The sequence below is a fragment of the Macaca nemestrina genome, chromosome 3 (genome assembly GCF_043159975.1).
Source record: "Macaca nemestrina isolate mMacNem1 chromosome 3, mMacNem.hap1, whole genome shotgun sequence".
Taxonomy (NCBI): Eukaryota; Metazoa; Chordata; class Mammalia; order Primates; family Cercopithecidae; genus Macaca; species Macaca nemestrina.
In genome coordinates this window covers 70,637,440-70,660,218 of record NC_092127.1, presented here as the reverse complement: position 1 = coordinate 70,660,218, position 22,779 = coordinate 70,637,440, and the positions used below count along the sequence as shown (strand labels likewise).

Sequence of the window (22,779 nt, the reverse complement as noted above, 5' to 3'; positions counted from 1 at the left end):
AAGAGTCTGTATCAACTGCATTTATTAAAGACATTTCCATGTGAAAGAGATATGAGAAGCAGCTTATATGTGCTTTCTACTTTTAGCTTTACCATATATGACATTCACTAGGCCTACATGGACAAAAAAGGTACAGTTCAATAGGCTATTTACTGTACAAGTGCTTTTGAGAGAGCAGTACTATTCTAGTTAGACTTTTAAAAATAAGTGTGAAATTAAAGAATATTTTCTGAATTAAAAAATAAAATCCTATCATGTGTCTTCTAAAAACAAACAGAGCTTGAGGATAAGACACTTAATACATTGTATTAGTTCTAAGAATATATTTATATTTTTAAAAATAATGTTTACTAAAAAAATCTAATGTTTTTAATTGGCTCTTAACCTAAAACTTTGCTTTTTTTGCACTTTCAGAAGATTATAGTTTTGTTAGCTTGTTAGTGACACTTGGGAGATTGTTTTCCCTTTTTCCTTTGAACAATACTATTAGAGAGTCTATTTGTTCTAACTGTACCTACAGCTTGTATTAGATTTGGATACCTCTTTAATTTGGAAGTTAGTTTTTTATTTTTGGGTTTCTTTTCATTGAAAAATACTGAAAATTTTTACTGAATCAGACTTTTCATAATAAATGTAAGAGCATAACTATTATCTTTATGGTCTTATGGTCATTTGTAGTTTAAAACGCTCTCATTTATTGAGAGCATTTAAAATGCTCTCAATTTCAATTTGATATTGAGGAGCTAACAGCCCAGGGAGTGGGGAATTCCCATCCACATTGTTCAGAGGAATGCAAGGTCAGTGAGTGATAGGAAGTGACTTGTGCAACAAACTGCAGAGCTATAGCTTGAATTCTGATTTATTCCAACTATTTATGTCCTCTATGCTATATGTGCAAGAAACAGCTTGCAGACTGGATGTGCAGAAAAGCATACAGTTTCAGAGAAAGGTACCATTCTCACTGGTCTGTGACGTGAATGAAGCCCTTAAACCATGCTCCCTGGTAAGCATTCTAATTGTCTCTGGTCATTTGTCTCTCCCATTCTCTATAGGAGCTGCCACATACCTTTGCATCCTTATTAAGCTCCTCCCCATAAGCTCCTTCTCCACCTCCCTTGCAGGAGGTGTAAATGTAAACTTACATTCTTCTTCACAAAGAAAATAGAAAACCTCAGGTAAGAACTCTCTTGCCTTTCCCCACTAATTTACCAGCATCTCTCCAACATTTTCCTTTCTCTCCTCCTGTTACAATGGAAGCGGTATCCTCTCTCTTCTGACTTCTCAGAGGCTTTGTCTAATCCTGTACCATGTCTAAATCTGGCCCCTCAAGATCCTTTCATCCACAAGGGAGAATTATATTTTGTTGTCTAATTCCAGGCCACTTGCAGGTGACATATTTAATTGCTGTATGTTCCCATATAACCTTGTGCCTAAAAGCACTCATAACACTATTTTACTTTTCAAAACCACTACTACATTCTCAAATCCATGACTCACAGGTCCAGCCTGTTTACTGTTATATCTCCTGTAGCACAATACCTGAGTCAGTCAATGGTTTCTGAATGAACAAACACAATATCTCAGGTACCCACAAATACACGCTCAGGATAACTTGTGATAGGTATTAAAGCAAAAGGTCAAAAAAAAAAAAAAAAAAAAAAAAAAAACCCAGAAGAAATCTTCAGAGGGGTCAGGAAAGCCTTCATTCAAGGAAGATATGGGCACTTATGAGGAGCTATTTGTTCACTGAAAGAGAGAAGGTAAGAATTTCAACCAGTGAGAACAGCTTAACACAGGAAGAAAAACCCAGGGTTTGTTGGTGACCAGCAGGCAGGTAGCCTCGAACAGCTGGGCTGAAGGGAGATAAAGAGAAAGGCTGGAGTGATTTTGAGGAGAGCCTTCAAAGCCAGGTAGGGTAGCAGTACACTGACCCAGCAGGTTTCAAACAGACAGATGCACACACACCCCTACCTAAAATCAGTTGTTACTACATGGTAGGAATTCTGATAAACGTTGGTAAGATATTTCACCATTCATTAAAACGATATTCTTGGAAAAATAGTACATTTGGTATAAATTTTGAAACCTGCTTATAAATTAGCAAATTCTATCACATGTTTTAACATTATCATGAAGGGTTTTAAGAATTTCTGTTTGTTTCATCATCTCATATTTCACTCAATTCATTAAATTCTTGGGTTGATTTTTTAAATAAACTCAAAATATGTTTGAATACTATGAACAATTTTTAAATTAAATTTCTAACTAAAAAACTTCACCCGTTAACAGCAGTATGTTAGCTTCACCTTCACCACTGATCCCAAGGGCCTACATTACAGAGTAAATTCTCAATAAATATTTGAGTGGATGACAAGGAAGAGAGATAGGAAAGGAGTGAGGGAGGGGAAAACTGAAGGAAGGGAAGCAGAGGGGAGGGGAGGGGAGGGAAGGGGAGGGGAGGGGAGGGGAAGGGGAGGGAGACAGAGAAGTCTCCTTTGGAATTGAGGATACCTGCCAGCTCTTTTATCACAGAAGATCTGGGTGTAATGAACCCTAATGTGCTTTCATCCCAAAATATGCACTGATAACTACACTAGGAGATTCATCTCTTGGAATGGCCAAAAATGCTTTAAAGCAAGCACAGCTGTGACCTTTCTACCCAGGCCTCTAACGCCAGGAGGGCTTTTTGGTGGGAAGGTCATGTTAAACTGTACACTGAAGTCTATGAAAGGGCAGCTCCTGGTGAGAGGGCATCCTTAGTTTCAGAAGGGAAAATAAATACCAATGCAGTTAAGAGAGCACCCTAATCCGGTTTCCTGTCCTAGTTCATAACTAAACTATCAATGGTAGGTAACGATTCTTAAGCAAAAAATGGTCTGTTTGGATCAGGTTATGCTGACATAGTATTGCAAGTTATGGGCATATTTGCAAAGATCAGCATTATTTCTCTTGCTAGAACAGATGTTTAAAACTTCCGAGTAAGATACTGTCTCTCCAGAATTTTACACTTGAGCAACATTTTGCCACATTTCTTACAATCTCTGACCTATTATAATTTATCTTTTATCTCTATGGGAAAATTACATGTTGTCTAGTTATAGGCCACTAGCAGAAAACATACTTCATTGTTACAACAATGTATAATGTTCTACGGAAGATTAATATATCTTAAACTAGAAACCCTTCTATATCTAGTGTTTTTTCTTCTATGACAGAACAATTGGCAGCTTTCTGCTCCTCAAAGGAAAGTTGTGAAATATTCTAAAGATAAAAGTGTTAAAAATAATAAGCCCAGAGGCAAACTATCTTTGTCTCTCTGGCAGAATTATAAATTAGTCAAAGTATTCCCTCCATTAGTCTTACTTCCTTATAAGGCCATAAAAAGAGATTTCCCTCTATGTGAGGGTCTGAATTTATTTATTCATTTATTTTTTACTATACTTTAAGATCTAGGGTACATGTGCACAATGTGCAGGTTTGTTACATAGGTATACATGTGCCATGCTGGTTTGCTGCACCCATTAACTCGTTATTTACACTAGGTATTTCTCCTAATGCTATCCCTCCCCCAGTCCTCCACCCCTAACAGGCCCCAGTGTGTGATGTTCTCCAACCTGTGTCCAAGTGGTCTCATTGTTCAATTCCCACCTATGAGTGAGAACATGCAGTGTTTGGCTTTCTGTACTTGTGATAGTTTGCTCAGAAGGATGGTTTCCAGCTTCATCCATGTCCCTGCAAAGGACATAAACTCATCCTTTTTTTATGGCTGCATAGTATTCCATGGTGTATATGTGTCACATTTTCTTAATCCAGTCTACCATTGATGGACATTTGGGTTGGTTCCAAGTCTTTGCTATTGTGAATAGTGCCACAATAAACATATGTGTGCATGTGTCTTTATAGTACCATGATTTATACTCCTTTGGGTATATACCCAGTAATGGGATGGCTGGGTCAAATGGTATTTCTAGTTCTAGATCCTTGAGGAATCACCACACTGTCTTCCACAATGGTTGCTAGTTTACAGTCCCACCAACAGTGTAAAAGCATTCCTATTTCTCCACATCCTCTCCAGCACCTGTTGTTTCCTGAATTTTTCATGATCGCCATTCTAACTGGTGTGAGATGGTATCTCATTGTGGTTTTGATTTGCATTTCTCTGATGGCCAGTGATGATGAGCATTTTTTCATGTGTCTGTTGGCTGCATAAATGTCTTCTTTTGAGAAGTGTCTGTTCATATCCTTTGCCCACTTTTTGATGGGGTTGCTTTTTTCTTGTAAATTTGCTTAAGTTCTTTGTAGATTCTGGATGTTAGCCCTTTGTCAGATGAGTAGATTGCAAAAATTTTCTCCCATTCTATAGGTTGCCTGTTCGTTCTGATGGTAGTTTGTTTTGCTGTGCAGAAGCTCTTTAGTTTAACTAGTTCCCATTTGTCTATTTTGGCTTTCATTGCCACTGCTTTTGGTGGTTTAGACATGAAGTCCTTGCCCATGCCTGTGTCCTGAATGATATTGCCTAGGTTTTCTTCTAGGGATTTTATGGTTTTAGGTCTAACATTTAAGTCTCGAATCCATCTTGAATTAATTTTTGTATAAGGTGTAAGGAAGGGATCCAGTTTCAGCTTTCTACATATGGCTAGCCAGTTTTTCCGGTACCATTTGTTAATTAGGGAATCCTTTCCCCATTTCTTCTTTTTGTCAGGTTTGTAAAAGATCAGATAGTTGTAGATGTGTGATATTATTTCTGAGGGCTCTGTTCTGTTCCATTGGTCTATATCTCTGTTTTGGTACCAGTACCATGCTGTTTTGGTTACTGTAGCCTTGTAGTATTGTTTGAAGTCAGGTAGCATGATGCCTCCAGCTTTGTTCTTTTGGCTTAGGATTGTCTTGGCAATGCAGGGTCTTTTTTGGTTCCATATGAACTTTAAAGTAGTTTTTTTCCAATTCTGTGAAGAAAGTCATTGGTAGCTTATTGGGGATGGCATTGAATTTATAAATTACCTTGGGCAGTATTGTCATTTTCATAATATTGATTCTTCCTATCCATGAGCATGGAATGTTTTTCCATTTGTTTGTGTCCTCTTTTATTTCGTTGAGGGGTGGTCTGTAGTTCTCCTTGAAGAGGTCCTTCACATCCCTTGTAAGTTGGATTCCTAGTTATTTTATTCTCTTTGTAGCAATTGTGAATGGGAGTTCACTCATGATTTGGCTCTCTGTCTGTTATTGGTGTACAGAGATGCTTGTGATTGTTGCACATTGATTTTGTATCCTCAGACTTTGCTGAAGTTGCTTATCAGCTTAAGGAGTTTTGGGGCTGAGATGATGGGGTTTTCTAAATATACAATCATGTCATCTGCAAACAGGGACATCCAACTTCCTCTTTTCCTAATTGAATACCCTTTATTTCTTTCTCTTTCCTGATTGCCTTGGCCAGAACTTCCAACACTATGTTGAATAGGAGTGGTGAGAGAGGGCATCCCTGCTAGCTTTTGAATGTGTTTGCTCTTGCTTCTCTAGTTCTTTTAACTGTGACTTTGGGTGTCGATTTTAGATCTTTCCTCCTTTCTCTTGTGGGCATTTAGTGCTATAAATTTCCCTCTACATACTGCTTTAAATGTGTCCCAGAGATTATGGTATGTTGTGTTTTTGTTCTCATTGGTTTCAATGAACATCTTTATGTCTGCCTTCATTTCGTTATTCACCCAGTAGTCATTCAGGAGCCGGATCTTCAGTTTCCATGTAGTTGTGTGGTTTTTGAGTAAGTTTCTTAATCCTGAGTTCTAATTTGATTGCATGTGGTCTGAGAGATAGTTTGCTGTGACTTCTGTTCATTTACATTTGCTGAGGAGTGCTTTACTTCCAAATATGTGGTCAATTTTAGAATAAGTGTGATGTGGTGCTGAGAAGAATGTATATTCTGTTGATTTGGGCTGGAGAGTTCTGTAGATGTCTATTAGATCTGCTTAGTGCAGAGCTGAGTTCAACTCCTGGATATCCTTGTTAACCTTCTGTCTCATTGATCTGTCTAATATTGACAGTGGGGTGTTAGGGGGTCTCCCATTATTATTGTGTGGGAGTCTAAGTCTCTTTGTAGGTCTCTAAGGACTTGCTTTATGAATCTGGGTGCTCCTGTATTGGGTGCATATGTATTTATGATAGTTAGTTCTTCTTGTTGATCTCTTTACCATTATGTAATGGCCTTCTTTGTCTCTTTTGATCTCTGTTGGTTTAAAGTCTGTTTTATCAGAGAGTAGGATGGCAACCCTTGCTTTTGTTTTCCATTTACTTGGTAGATCTTCCTCCATCCCTTTATTTTGAGCCTATGTTTGTCTCTGCATGTGAGATGGGTTTCCTGAATACAGCACACTGATGGGTCTTGACTCTTTATTCAACTTGCCAGTCTGTGTCTTTTAATTGGGGGCATTTAGTCCATTTACATTTAAGGTTAATATTGTTATGTGTGAATTTCATCCTGACATTATGATGTTAGCTGGTTATTTTGCCCATTAGTTGATGCAGTTTCTTCCTAGCATCGATGGTCTTTACAATTTGGCATGTTTTTGCAGTGGCTGGTACCAGCTGTTCCTTTCCATGTTTAGTGCTTCTTTCAGGAGCGCATGGAAGGCAGGCTGGCTGGTGACAATATCTCTCAGCATTTGCTTGTCTGTAAAGGACTTCATTTCTCCTTCACTTATGAAGCTTAGTTTGGCTGGATATGAAATTCTGGGTTGAAAATTCTTTTCTTTAAAAATGTTGAATATTGGCCCCCACTCTCTTCTGGCTTGGAGAGTTTCTGCTGAGAGATCTGCTGCTAGTCTGATGGGCTTCCCTTTGTGGGTAACACGACCTTTCTCTCTGGCTGCCCTTAACATTTTTTCCTTCATTTCAGCCTTGGTGAATCTGACAATTATGTGTCTTGGGGTTGCTCTTCTCGAGGAGTATCTTTGTGGTGTTCTCTGTATTTCCTGAATTTGAATGTTGGCCTGTCTTGCTAGGTTGGGGAAGTTCTCCTGGATAATATCTTGAAGAGTGTTTTCCAACTTGGTTCCATTCTCCCTGTCATTTTCCGGTACACCAATCAGATGCAGATTTGGTCTTTTCATATAATGAAAAGAGGGGGCTTTGTTCGTTTCTTTTTACTCTTTTTTCTCTAAACTTCTCTTCTTGCTTTATTTCATTAATTTGATCTTCAGTTACTGATATCCTTTCTCCAGAAGTGGAGAAAACAGCGGCAGCAGGCCTTGTTGAGCTGTGGGGGGCTCCGCCCAATTCAAGTTTCCCTGGCTGCTTTGTTTACCTACTCAAGCCTCAGCAATGGTGTACGCCCCTCCCCCTGCCAGGCTGCTGCCTCGCAGGTCGATCTCAGACTGCTGCACTAGCAGTGACCAAGGCTCCTTGGGCGTGAGACCCGCCAAGCCAGGCACAGGATATAATCTCCTGGTGTGCCGTTTGCTAAAACTGTTGGAAAAGCGCAGTATTTTGGTGGGAATGTCTCGTTTTTTCCAGGTACAGTCTGTCACGGCTTCCCTTGGCTAGGAAAGGGAAATCCTCCAACCCCTTGCGCTTCCCAGGTAAGACGATGCCCTACCCGGCTTCGGCTCACCCTCCATGGGCTGCACCCACTGTCCAACCAGACCCAGTGAGATGAACCGGGTACCTCCGTTGGAAATGCAGAAATCACCCGTCTTCTGCATCGATCACACTGGGAGCTGCAGACCAGAGCTGTTCCTATTCGGCCATCTTGGAATGGACCCCTGAGGGTCTGAATTTAAATGACACCTTCTCAATAAGGCCTGCCCTGAACACCCTATTTAATCTACAAAACCCACACTCCACCTCCTCCCAGGCAGATGTCATCCCCCAAGTCTGCTCTACTTTTTCCTTCCTCCATAGCCTCAGATAACCTTACCAGTTTCACTGTCTAGTCTCCATTAGAATGTAAGCTCCATGAGGGCAGAGATCTTTGTCCACTCTGTTCACTGACATATCTCAAGTGCCAAGAACAGTATCCGGTACATACTGGGAGAACAATAAGTATTCACTGAATTGAATTGGTTATTCTTAAATTCTTTTTGAAATAAGGTGACATAAACAAAGTATTTCATAAAAATGGTCATAGTTTATAAACTATCATATCAAATAACCATGGATTATTGTATAGATTAAGGTATATGAGGTGACTGAAAACATCACTAAAATCCCAGGAGTGATTATACAAGTGACATAAACAAAGTACTTCATAAAAATGGTCACGCTTTATAAACTATCATATCAAATAACAATGCATTATTGTCCAGATTATGGTATATGAGATGACTGAAAACATCACTAAAATCCCAGGAGTGATTATACAATTATAAATACAAGTATAAAACTGTTTCCGTAAAGAAGCTTAACAGAACTCAAACCAAATGATCAACTGCCTTTAGAGTAGACATCTATAGAAGCTATGCATTTGTCCAAATATGTCTAAAACTTTCTCTACAAATTCCTTTCAGAGTGGAAAAAAATACAGGACTCTAAGGGTCACGCAGTTCAATCTGTTATCGATGTAAACACTGGAGACTGGCCAGGCATAGTAGTTCATGCCTGTAATCCCAGCAATTTGGGAGGCTGAGGCGGGCAGATCACTTGAGCCCAGGAGATCAAGACCAGCCTGGCCAACATGGCGAAACCTCATCTCTATTTAAACAGAAGAAAACATTGGTGATTAATCATCCTCCGTGCTCTGGCTGGGCTACTTCCAGTAATACAGCAAATCATCTTTGGTGAGTTAATTTGATTTGAGCATACAGCCAAAAATCATTTGAAGGAGAGCATTTTTGAAAACAGGGTTAAAAAAAGTTGAGAAAAAATTTTAATTTAAAAAACAGATGACCAATTCAAAAGCATTTTGAGAAATAAATACATTTATATATTTATTCTATATCAATAAACTGAAATAAGAGGAAAGATGACTTCTTATCAGAAATAAAAGTTGATAAATATGAAACATTTTCTATTCTTTTCTGTAAGAAAGAAGAAATATAGACAAAATTATATCTGAACTACTTAAAGAATTTTTCAAAACTTTTCAAACCATAGAGGACAAGGGAGTACGGGATGTAGTAAACCAAAAAAAACTTAAATCTCATTCCATGTTAGACTACAATGTACTTTAATTTACAGTTCAGGATAAAGGAAAGTAGTCTCTGTGGTAGGTGAACTCCAGGATATCTACAGACACTAGATTTGATAATTACGGTTCTTCTCTTTCACCTGCATTTTACAGAAATATTTTTCAAGAAAGTAAATGATAGTTGTATTTTCCCAAACAACAAATAACATTTTAACGATTTTTACATGCTCTTTTTTGTTACACATACTGTTCATAAGATCCTTCCCTGCCTCTGCCCCGCCCACCAAATACACACAAAGACACACTCACGAATACTATATACCTTCCTCTGTGAGATGATATTGACAGAAACACTGCAGTGGAGGGGAATAAAAGTGAAACCTAAGCTAAACTTTATGGAGAATTTTACTGTCCTGCAAATTCCTTATGCAACTGTTATTCTAGTCAGCGCAGCTGTTTTTATCTGCTGGCAATACTAAAGCAATAATCATTTGTAGTGGGTCCCCAAAGGGCTGTTTTTTATAAGAACATATGTGTGGGAAATAAAATATTTTCATTGCTATAGACCACGGAAACTGAACTCAAGCAGACAGCTGGATAAAGAGATGACTCCTGAATACAAGATCCTGGCCTTAGTTTGGCATTTAAATTGTCAATTCCTTTCTTACCTACTTTGTAACACTTTCAGTACCAAATATGGCATTTGTATACAACAAGCTCAATAAATGTTTGAGCACAGGCAGATCTCTATGGTAAAAATGTCACCAAATTACTTGGCATCAAAATTCTGTACTTCTATATATAAATGATATTGTATGACTAAAATATCATAGTTAAATATTATTTAGCTAAAAATGTGCCATATACTGTTTTAGGTCCTAGAAATGCAATAGTGAGAAAAATCAGATGTGGTCCCTACCCCTGTGAACCCAGCAGGAAAAAGATGTTAGTCAAATCTACATCTCAAAATTACAAACTGGGATTCATGGTATGAGTTGAGCTACAGGGGAGAATGGGGCTGGAGAAGTATCCCAAAAGCTCTCCTCAGGAAGTGACTAAAAGGACAGAATAGTGTGAAGGAGTTGAGGAAAAATCATTCCAGCAAATGTTTGTGAAACACCTTATGAAAAAATAAAGTCTATATAAATGTTTATGTTATGGTGATGCTTATCATTCGAATAGTAAGAAACAGAGAAAATGGTGATCTAATATCAAATGACAGATACCATGCAGCATTCCTTCAAAATCAGAGTAATTAAGCCTCTTTCCCATTTACATATGAATATAAATTGTGGAGTGTAACTCAGTTTAGACTTATATAATAATATGTAGCTAGAACCACTGAAGGGGTTTGATAACATCCCTCTTAAATGTATACACTTTAAGTCAATATAAATTGCCTGAAGTTTTCATACTTCTCTTTCTTGTATATAGCAGACACCCAAAATCAAGATTATAAGACTAAAATAAAATTTTCCATGGTGAAATTTAATATTGTACAGCAAATAATCATAATATTGATGAAGATAAGACTGGTTTATTTTTAAACAACTACAGGTTAAGGGGTATTATTGTAATTTTACTTACAAAAGAAATAAGGCTCAAAAAAGTAAATGTTTCAAGGTCATTCTGCTAAAATAGAGTCAAGTTATGCACCTAACTCCATCTAACTCCCAAATTCCTGCCCTAGCCACCACATTCATGACAATGCTGTATTCCTCACAAAAAAAAATCACTTCAAAAATAATCTGTGCTTTCAAACATTTCAAGATACAATGTCAAATTAAAAGTTTAGACAGGGTTTTCTTTTCCTACATTTTTCTTTCTTCTTTCTTAAAAGTATAATTTTGTTTATTAATTTTTTTAGCCTTTTATTCAATGGGAACTTGATTCCTATGAAGCTTTTTAATACAAACATTAAAATATTTGACTTTCTTGTACTTGATCAGCAAAGATGCACAGCTGCACATGTTGTAGATCCTGGTATTCTTGAATTATCTAAATATCCACAAAATTTGACAGAAGTTAGAAGCATGAAGCAAGGTATAGATAGTATATTTCATTGATTCTAAAATCCCTTCAATTCTAAGAGACATCAAACCTTCCAGGTCAACATGACACATTGCTAAGAAGCCTTTGTTAATAAGGCATATTTCTATTTTTAAAATGTTAAAATATGAGAAAATATAGGTCTTCGAATGGACAGAAATCGCAGCAAAAAGGCTCTAACTCAGTTCCTCGTCTGTGGTGGCTTCTCAATTCTCCCCACTGTTTCACAGCCAGGAAGGCTGATTTGGGTCCTCAACCACTAGGGCACGGAAGATCGTCAAACCCACACTTACATCCACTGAAAACTAAACCATGACAGAATGTTTTCTTTGTATTGTTTCTCCCGAAGTTGTTCCCCATTTAATAAAAGAATAAAGATTTACAGGAATCATTCTGTGATTAAGAAAACAAGCTTCGTGCATTTAGCTTCCAAAATGTAACTTCAAAAGAATTCAAATGACCTTTGCCCTGACAAATGTGACTCTCCCTACACATGTGCTATAAGGCTAGAACACTGTTCTAAAAGGGGATGATATTCTGTTCTTCAGCTGCCAAACTTTTTCATAGTACTTTTTCGTAGCACTATATAAACAGTGACCAAAAATCTTAAGAGATGAGATTCAGTTTCAAAACTAACTTGATAAAACGGAGGTATTTTACATGTTATATTCATCATTTTATTTCTAAATATATGCATTTTATATTTCCAAGTTTTTATGTTGATACTTTAAAAATACTTCATTAAAGCAGACAAGATTATGATACACAACTTAAAAAATAAATTCTGGTTTTTGAAGTTTTCATTTAAAAACAAGTAAGTTAAGTCTTCTTTAAGTTCTTTATAGGCCATGATATACAGTAATCAGTTTAATTTCAGAGCACACTTATCACTAAACTAGCTAAATTTAGGCTATATGTGAAAATGTATAGTCTCCCAGCCTTCATGTGTTCTCTTTATTTTTAAAGTTGAGGCTGGATATGGTGACACAAGCCTGTAATCCCAGCACTTTGAGAGACCAAGGCAGGTTGTTTGCTTGAGCTAGGAGTTTGAGACCAGCCTGGGCAATATAGCGAGACCCTGTCTTTACAAAAAAATACAAAAATTAGCCAGGCGTGGTGCATGTGGCTGTGGGCCCTATTTGGGAGGCTGAGGTGTGAGGATCGCTTGACCCTGGGAGGTATAGGTTGCAGTGAACAGAGGTTGCACACTGTACTCCAGCTTGGGTCACAGAGTGAAACTCTATCTGTTTATAAAGAAATAAATAATGAAATAAAAAAATTAAAGTCGAAGTCTCACTCTGTCACCAGGCTAGAGTGAACACTATCATAGCTCACTGCAGTCTCATACTCCTGAGCTCAAGTGATTCTCCTGCCTCAGCCTCCTCAGTAGCTGGGACTACAGGCATGCATCACTGCACCTGGCTACTTAAAAACTTTTTTTTTTTTTTTTTGGTAGATATCGGGTCTCACTTTGTTGCCCAGGCTGGTCACAATCTCCTGGCCTCAAGTGATTATCTGACCTCAGCCTCCCAAGGAGCTGGGATTACAAGTGTCAGTCACCATGCCTAGCCATTTGTTTCTTTTTAAATGAATAATATAATACACTCCAGACTTATACTGAAAGTGCTATACATATGAAATCACTTTGGGTTGGGCTGTGAAATTTGTTCACATTAATTTCTAATAACATACAGGACTTCATAAATGGCATCCATGGTGAATGTCCAATAAAACTGGAAAAGTAAGACAGACACTATCAGCTTTCCGGATTTATGAGAAAACAGAACCAGACTTCTCCCTCTTAGAAATGGAGCCCCAAGGTCACAATACAAGGTACAGTGGAGACCTGAAATCATTTCCTGGCTCCTAATCCAGTGTTCCACCATTTGGCTACTGTGCTTTGGAAAAAGTAGCCAGTTTTTATTGGTTCCTAAAATATCTTGGTCCAAAATTCATCCTATTGTTTTACTGTTCTGTCCTTTATAATGAAACAGAACCTTTCTCATGAATATGCGATAGAAGAAACTGAGTTAATTCTCCCACAGTGTTGAGGAACTTGTAAAAAACACATTGTCTTTCAAATGATTTTTTTTTACCCACCGAGTTTGTTAGAGAGGTGAACAGGGTTATAAAATACTTTATTCATGTCTTACTTTTAAATGCAGTCATTTGAAATATCCAAAGTAGGATGAAAAAAATGTTTATTTCATTAACAACATGTTTATCAGTAGACCCAACTACTACCAAGGAACAACTAAGATTCACTGTGCTAAAAAAAAAATTAGAGGCCTAAAATACCTACAAATCAACCACCATTCTGTGATACGGTTTATTTTTTGTCTTTTAAATGTCTCTACAACCCTGAGGAGAGTGCATTTATTCAACTAAGACCTCTATGCCCAGCCCACTGCTGAACTCTGGAGAGCCTTTGCCTTCAAGGCGTACTAAGCAGAGGCTTAAAGTCAAAAAGACTTTAAGAACTTAAAATGGTTATTTCAAGATAACTTGTAAGCTTCTAGAAAGAGCAAGAGGCTCATTGCTAAAACTTTAGCCAGCAAGAAAAATAAATACTGTTTTTTATTGAAATTTGGAATTGCAGCAGTATCACTTACCAGCGAGTAACTTTTAATAGCCCCAGAACCTGTGGAGCTTCATCATCTATAAAAGTGGGATTACACCTACCACACAAGCTGCTATCTTCCTAAAAGAAGGAGACATAGTCATCGTGAATAAACTACTACAGTGAGGCACTATAAATTCTGCTAAAACTATGTCAACCCATGCAAGCAAGATTAGCTGAAAAGTCAAATGTATAACCAGCAATTCGTTTTGCAGGTGACAGATGTAAAGACCATCATTGACATAATGCACTGGTGTTGGGCTTATTCTCTAACAGAATTTTCCTTTCTTGTTAATTCCATTAATTAGTTCCTTGACATCCATTCCTTTTTCCCCTACAACGGTACCTTCTTTAGACCTACAGAATCAATATATAAACAATCATTAACAAGAAAGATTTAAACAGTATGTATTTATTTATTTATTTACTTATTGAGATGGAGTCTTACTCTGTTGCCCAGGTTGGAGTGCAGTGGCTCAAACTCACTCACTGCAACCTCCCACTCCCGAGTTCAAGTGATTCTCCTGCCTCAGCCTCCCGAGTAGCTGGGACTACAGGCACGTGCCACCATGCCCAGCTAATTTTTTTGTATTTTTAGTAGAGATGGGGTTTCACGTGTTTGCCAGGATGGTCTTGATCTGACCTCGAGATCCACCCGCCTCAGCCTCCCAAAGTGCTGGGATTACAGGCGTGAGCCACCGCACCCAGCCTAAACAGCATTTATTAATAGGACAAAGTCCTTATTTATTTGTTAAGTCATAATTCAGGTAAAACTTTCCCTAAAACTAAGCTCCATATAACAATGAAGCTATCCTCATCAGAGCCTTTTTCACATTGTATGAAAGCTAGCTGCATACGGGAAAATTTTTTATAAGTCCTACGCAAGAGTAACCGGTCTTGTTTTTCTCGTTTTCCAAATCCCTAAAGTTCAGCAGAGTTCCTAGCACAGAGTAAGTAGGGGATTAAAACTCAACTGAAATGTTGAGTCTTGGATGACAGTTTATCCTTGCTAATTCAATAAGCAAGGAAATTACTTTGACTATTATATCCATTTATAACCAAAAACTACACACAGATATTCCTGAATCTAGTCACAGATGGAGTACAAGCTTCTACCATCTGTTATATAGGTGAAATTACTTAATTGTATGTATAATTAGACTATGCACTTGTCCAAAAGATAAACATTTCCTATTTTAGAGAAAAAAATGCAAAATTAAATTAGTTATAATCTTCAATCCTTTTGCACTGAACTTCTATACCATACTACCTCAGTTCCTAAAATACAGCATCAAAAATTAAAACACAGTTTACTAAACAAAAGAGTTTACAGCATAACCAATTACTTTTGCTAAAAATATATACCTTACAGTTAATTATACTGACTGTAGGGATGGGTTTCACTTAAAAGACATAAAAAATTAAAACATATGGTAAGGAATACGAAATTTAAACAGTGACAGCACAGATATGCCCCTGGAAATAGCAAACATCTCCAAAGCAAATGTTCATAAGGAGCATCCTCTCGTCCAAACTGCTTGGGTTAGGTTTATTTTTATAGGCTGTTGCTAACACAATAGCACAGTTATAAATGTTGGAACCTGTCAAACAATGGAACCAACTTTAAAAAACACTGTACTAAATAAATACTTTGGTAGATGCCAAAGCAGATTATCTCTAAAAAAAGATTTTAAAATTGCAGTAATGATGGCAATACTGGATAAGCAAACATATCCTAAAATTTTACTAACCCCAAAATAAATCATTTATAGTAGAGGAAAATAATTAAGGATGATTTTATATGTAGAATAACAGTGTTCATGTGATACATTTGCTTAGAAAAGATACTTTTAAACTGTTATTTCCCTGATTATGGATTATAAATATCTAAAATCAGCATATCCCTCATTTTCTATTATTACTTAACTATAACTGTTTAGTTTTTGATATTTGCCTCACACAATTAAACGATAGTGCCACTTTCTGATATGTGGAAAAATAAACAGGTTTGGGGTGCAGAGATCAGAAAATCATTTTTGGACATGTTAAGTTTGAGGTTTCTATGAGGCATCCAAGGAGAGATTTCAGAGAGGCGTTTGGATATGCGAGTATGGGACTGAAAATGTAAAAACGAATGAATGAAAGTAACAGCGCAATGCTTTAGAGTACTTTAGACAACAGAGTCTGTGTGGGTTTGCATCCTAGCTCTGCTATTTAGCAGCTGTTGACCTTAAGTTTGTTATCTAACTCTGTGCCTCAGTTTACTTATATGTAAAATGGGGATAATAAGTAGGTTAATGTGAGAATTAAGTAAATAAATATTTTTAAAACATAATTTTGCTTGTTATACATTTTGACTGTTATTATGCCCATCAGTAGCAGCAGCAGCTGTTACAGATATTTAGTCTTTGGAGGGGACAGGGTATCTAAGGAGAGCAGAAAGAAGATCCCAAGTTCAAGCCTTGATGAACTCCCAAATTAGAGATCAGGAAAACAATAAAGGGAACTTAAATGTTCCCTGACTGTGACGTAGGAAAAATTACACCAAGATGGTATCATGGAAGCCAAAAGAGGAAAGAATCTGTCAAGAAGGCCAAACACTTGGTAGCATACAGACTTGTATCTAGCTAGCTGGTGTAGTAGGGCAGCAATAATTCCCTTATGTTGGTAGCTCTCCAAGTTTAGGTCCAGCTACATGCCCAAAAAGGAAGACATTTTTGAGCACATGCCCCTGAGGAACTTTCTGGTGTGGCAGTATCCCTTTCACAGTCCTTATTTTTTGACTTCTAAGTCTATTTTGACAAATAAATATAAAAGTACTCCTTTAAATAGAGAGTGTCTTCATTCAAACCAGGAGGCACTGCTATATAAGGGAAAGTAATTCTTAAATATATTCAGAGTAATTCTATTCTTGAATGTCTAGGGGAAAAGAAAGGGCTTTGTGTAGAGAGAGCCTGAGTGGAGAAAACAGTACTGTCAAGTACATTTACATGGTCAGTATTCAGAGTCTCCAACAATGTTAAAGGTATAGAGTGTGTTATTTTCACAAGTAGAGCTTCTCCCTAAGTCAGATTCCAGAAATAAGCTAGCACTCTAACCTCTTCTGTTTAATACTTTGGAAAGCACAGAGATGAAAATGCAGCACAAGTCCTTACTAAAAAAAGATCTTATGTTGGTGGGTAGGTAGTATTTGGTTAAAACAAACAACTTTGGAAAATAGAAACCATGCCCACTCAGTTTATGTTTAAAATGCATATATGCATTTTTGAGGAAGCTTAAACTAATGTTTGAAAGATGTTTTTCAACAGCGACAAAAACATGAAATGCCAGGCTTTATTTTCCAGAAGATATTAGTGAATAATTTTATTGTTAATACTAAGTGACAATAACAAGAAGAAGGTTCCAAACTCTGAGTTTTTTTCTGTTTCATGCACATTTGACCCAGGTCAGCTTTATCACGAGGAAGGGGCATGGAGGGGGGTTTTGCTAGTAGATAGCTGAAAACCATGCAAACTTATTGCCACTAATGAGGTGCAGCCAAAACTGACACTATTCATGGGCAGAAATCCCATGTATCCACAATACAGATATACAACAGAATTGCTTCCTATGATATTTTGCTATTTAGATATGCTGCAGGTTTCTGTCAAGGTAGAAATATTATCTTCTGTTTATGAAAATAAAAGATGTCTTTGATAAGGTTCAGATAGCAAAGGAATAAATAAGTCAGAGGCTGCACATCTGTAGCAATCCCATCCCCCTGAGAGAAGCTGTGGGGATAGTTCTTCTAGGCACACTGATGGCAATACATTTCCTCAATTTTAGGATTCATAATGGTTTCACATTTTTGACATCTGTATGCATCTCAAAATTGATTTTGTATGTATAGTTATAATAATGTTTCTCATATTAATATATTACCCAGCTGTTTTAAAAGAGGTAGCTCTGTAGGCAATAATATGAAATCAGTGCCAGAGATATTAATTTTAAAAAGTACAGAACAATGTGTGTACCATTCTATCATTTACATTTACATACCTTTTTTTTTAAAAGGATAGATACTTTTATGTTGTTATATGCATATTTTATTTCTAGAGGAATCACAAAGAACAGGCAAGGGTTATATGAAAGGGGAGGAGGCAGAGGTAGGCAGAGGCCTATTTTTCATTGTATACCCTTTTCATCTTTTGATTGTTTATGTTTTACTTATTTAAAAGTACAGTATTTGACTCTTTCAAAAGAAAAGACCAATACCACATACTGTTATGGATACCTGCACATGAAGTCAGCCTATAAAAACTCTTTTTTTATTTTGAGACAGAGTCTCCCTCTCTCACCAGTCTTGTGAGCCAAGATTGTCGCGTAATCTTGGTCAGGCTGGTCTCAAACTCCTGACCTCAGGTGATCCACCCTCCTTCGCCTTCCAAAGTGCTGGGATTACAGGTGCGAGCCACCTCACCCAGCCTAAGACCTCTTAAAGGAGGCCAGGGTGTAACAGTATATTCACACAATGAATTATTATTCAGCAATAAGAAAGAAACAGATTATTGATACGTGCAACATCATAATGGCTCTTAAAACATTATGTTGAGTAAGAGTACCTTCGTACAATAGTGCATACGTTATGATTCTATTTACATGAAGTGCTAGAATAGGCTAAAAAAATCTATCACAGAAAACAATCATAATTGTGGCTGCCAGGGAAAGAAGGTTACATGAAGGGATGGGGGTTGCCTAGGAAATGGCATGAGATAACTTTCTGGGGTGGCAATTATGTTCTATGTTTTGATAAGTGTCTGGGCTACATAGGTATATACAGTTGTCAAAACTCAATAAATGTTCACTTAAGATGTACATTTTTATTGTAAATGAATTTTGCCTCAAATGAGAAAATAATCTGTAAGCAAATTTTGAACACTAGTTAATGATGTTCATTCTGGAGTATTTAGAGTGAAGTGTCTAAATGTCTGTAATTTACTTTAAAATGCATCAGAAGAAAAAAGATGGGTTGATGGACAGATGAATATCATGATATGTGACAAAACAAGTATAGTTACATGCTAATGGTAATATCTAGGTGGCAGGGATATAGGTGTTCACTATGAAATCCTTTTAGATTTTCTGTATGTTTGAAAATTTTCAAAACAAAATGTTGAAAATAGCTTTGAAAATATTTCTAGTTAAGTTATTCTTTAAAACGCATTCATTGTACATAGTGGCATTTCTTTGTCAATACATATTGGTCTACCACATTCATACTAAGCATAGTGAGTTTAATGAGGTATTTATAAATATTATACTAAATTTCTAGAACCATCATGGAAGAGATTGTGGTTAAAATATGTAAAGGAAACACTGAATGCACATCTTGATTTACAAATATGAAACCATACCACATGTAAGTCTGGCTTCTAAAAACAGTTCAATGCCTCTCCCATGACTTACTCCAAGCCAGGTCACTCTACTCCCAAAAAGAAGCGTCAGCAGGACTACACTACATTCATAAAGACAGTGAGTGGAGATCCCAAAGGGTATGAAAGCCACGGCACACATCACACATCTCTCTTTTCTCTCTTCTTTCCCTCACAGGATATAAAGTAAGCCCCACTCACCACAGCTTCCTCCTCCCCTTCCCCACACTGCTTTACTCTCCATAGCAGCTGGTGTGGTGAGCCCAAGAAAGGGAACGAATCTGTTTTCTCTTGCAGATGCTCTGCCTCTTGCTCAGATGCTGCTAGGTGTGCATGAGATCAGCCTACTTCATTAGATCCAAGACTGAGGTTTATGCTGGGAGGGAATACTGGGGCTCCAGCCTTTAGTGCAGCAAGAGGAATCTGTGGTTTGCCCTAGCTTACTGGGATACTGCAATGGGTAATGGTCACAACTCCAGCTGGAAGTCAAGCTTTTCTTCCCCTGTGTGACTTGCTCTGCTACAGTGCCTGTGTTTCTGTGCGCATGTGGGCATCCACCATTCAGGGGCATCAAAAGAAGGAATGGCAGCAGTGTAGGTTGGAACTGGGTTATTTCTGGAAGCCTAGATCAAATACCCACTGGCAACAAAACTGCAGATTTTCAATGTAAACCACTTATCTTTTTTTCCCACTCAACTATATGTTGCACACATATTTTCAAACCAATATATACAGATTTATCTACCCCGTGCTTTCTAACGTTTAAGTAGGAGTTGATGAGTATCCTGGCCCAGTGATAATTAAAGCAGATGTAGTAAGATCTGCTCTAATAGATCAAGGACTATAGGATCTATCATCTTCCCTCAACAGAACACTCACAAAGTAAGGGCTCTAAACTAGGGTATCAGGGCCTCATGACAAGTCATGATACTTTTACTGTGGGACACTCTATATTTTCTGTATACATGTGCATTACCACAATAAGCCAAAAACTGACTTAGTCCATCTGTATTTGGTGTACAGGAGGCCAAAAACCATAGCTTTTTGGACTATTTGTTTTCCTGATGAATTCAATCACTAGATGTTTTGCATTATAAAAATATATTCCAGTTTCCTGATTATATGATGGAATAACATACAAGAAAACTGTAAGAAAAGAGTAATTTTGGAATTGATAAATTGTTGAATTGCTATTATATATCATTCTTACCTCATTTGAAGGAATGGTGGCAAAGGGTTTGATGACAGCAGCTAATGGAATCTGAGCTTGCTTAGCCATATCTGATGTGCATGGAAAACAGTATGTTGTACAACGGATGAATCGAGGACTGGCATTTCCTGAAACATTCAAAAGGATACAGTTAAAATTTGTTTAGAAAAAAACTTTCCCTAAGATATTCAAATATTTATAAAGGTACTTCTAGATAACGCATTGCATTATTTCTTATTTGTAAAACTCTCTTCAAGATTTGTTTTTTTAAAAAATAGTATTGTGCAATTCTACAATCTACATTCTAGGTACACTGTAATTTCTTACAAAATAAAAATACTCTGAATCCTACTGCAAAGATATAAGTATCTTAGTTATTATTATTTTCTATAAGCAGTCTTAATATAGTATTACTATAGATTTGAGAGGTATTTAGATCCAACGGAAAAAATTAAACAAAGAGACACACAAATATGAAAGAACAAAATTTTTGAATCACAGTCATTTCTTCTTCATCCTCTTCTATCTGCTTATGGGAAAGGTAAGCATTTCTATACCATTTCATATTAGCAAGTGATACTTTGTCAAATATGATTCCATTTGACTATTTTTTTCTAAATTTGGAAATTGAATTTAGAAATGAAAATTCTACTTGTAATAGAAGTATTATTTTCAAAAACACCCTAATCTATTTTTAATAGATGTTAGGCTTCTTGACCAAATATCTTTACTTCGTGGCATATCCGAGTGTTAAAACAATATCTATGACATAAAGAATATTTTTATCACTAGAATAACTTGTCTAAAATAAATTTTGAAATAAAATATTATGACTAAAAAAATGTAATTATTAATCAAACGTTCACTGAGTGTCTACGACATTTCAGGCCCTGTCCTAGGTGCTTGCAGAGCTTATGTTCTTGCAGAGGACACAGATAATGAATATTACGCCTAATAAAAGTAAATTATATAGGACATTAGAAGGTGATAAATGCTGTGAAAAAAGCATATCTAGTGAAGGGGTACCAGGAAGTGGGAGGCAGATTGCAATTTTAAATACTTACAAGGTAGACCTTATTTAAAAGGTAACATCCAAGCAAAGAGTCGCAGGAGGCAAGCGATTTACCCAAGCGGGTATCTGGGGAAGGACACGCCCAGAGTAGAGGGACAGCAGGAAGCCCATGGAGCTGGAATGGAGCCACTGTGGTGGGCACCAATGGGTGTGGAGTTCAGCGAAGCAACAGGTCAGATGAGGTAGACTCTTGAGACCATTTTAAGCCCTCTGGCTTTTCTCCCAAAGAAATGAGGAGCCACTGATGGTTTTAGAGCAGAGGAGTGTCATGCTGTAATGTAGGTTCCTCTGCCTGTATTTTCAGAATGGATTGCAGTGGGAAAGAGTAGAACCAGGGAGACCATGTGGAGGCTGCTGCAGTACTAGCCCGACAGCAGTAGAAGTGTTGAGATGTGGCTAAATTCTGGATATATTTCGAAGGTACAGTGACTTATTTGTTAAAGGGCATATAAGGTGTGAAGATGTGAGGTGTGAGAGACCGTGATGGTCAAGAATGACTAAGGTTGCTGGCCTGAGAAACCAGAAGCATAAAATTGCCATCAACTGACAAAGGAAAGGCTGCAGGAAGGGAAGGGATGTTTTAACAGGTGTGTGGGTGGAGATAAGGAATCTAGTCTGGGACATGTCCAATATGGGAAATCTATTACACAGTCGAACAGCAATGCTGAATAGACAATTAGATATGTACATCTAGAGACTGGGCTGAAGTCTGGGCTGGAGATACACATTTGGGAATTCTTAGCATATAGAGATGGTGTCTGAAACCATGAAACCAGGTTAAAACTACCACGGGAATAATTATGGCCAAAGAAGAAAAGATGATCAAGTACTGAACTCTGGGGTCCTCCAAGATAAGGAGGTTAGAGAAGGAGGAGAAAGCAGCCAAAGGACTGAGAAGGATGAAACGAGGAGCCTAGCGTCCTGAAGTGAAGTGTAGGATGTATTTCATGCGGAGGCACAATCATCTGTGCCAGATGGTGCTGCTGGAGATCCGAAAGAGGCAGTTTTGGTGGAATGCTGGGGGAAAATCTGCTCAGAGTGAGTTTAAGAGATAACAGAAGGAGAAGAATTGGCAATAGTCCTTTTAAGTTTTGCTGTAGAGGGGTGGAAAGAAAAGAGTGCTAGCTGGTAAGGGAAGTGGACCAAGAAAACATTTTTATATTTTAAGATGGGAGAAGGGTTTTTTTTAAAAAAGATGGGAATCATTCTGTAGAAAGAAATATACTGATGATTTAAGAGGAAGAGGGGAGAGTACTGTGGAAATGTATACTTGAGTAGTACACACGGAGAGAGACTGGC

General features: G+C 37.4%; 1 protein-coding gene across 4 annotated transcripts in view; it reads right to left on the bottom strand.

The window, feature by feature from the left end:
• LOC105486188 (SEC24 homolog D, COPII coat complex component) overlaps positions 1-22,779 on the bottom strand; it is a 112,210-nt gene that overhangs the window by 51,253 nt on the left and 38,178 nt on the right. For all 4 annotated transcript variants that reach the window (XM_011748909.3, XM_011748911.3, XM_011748912.2 and 1 more), the window contains exon 8: positions 20,409-20,536. In XM_011748909.3, coding sequence (XP_011747211.2) covers positions 20,409-20,536 — 128 coding nt within the window. The remainder of the gene's footprint in view (positions 1-20,408; positions 20,537-22,779) is intronic.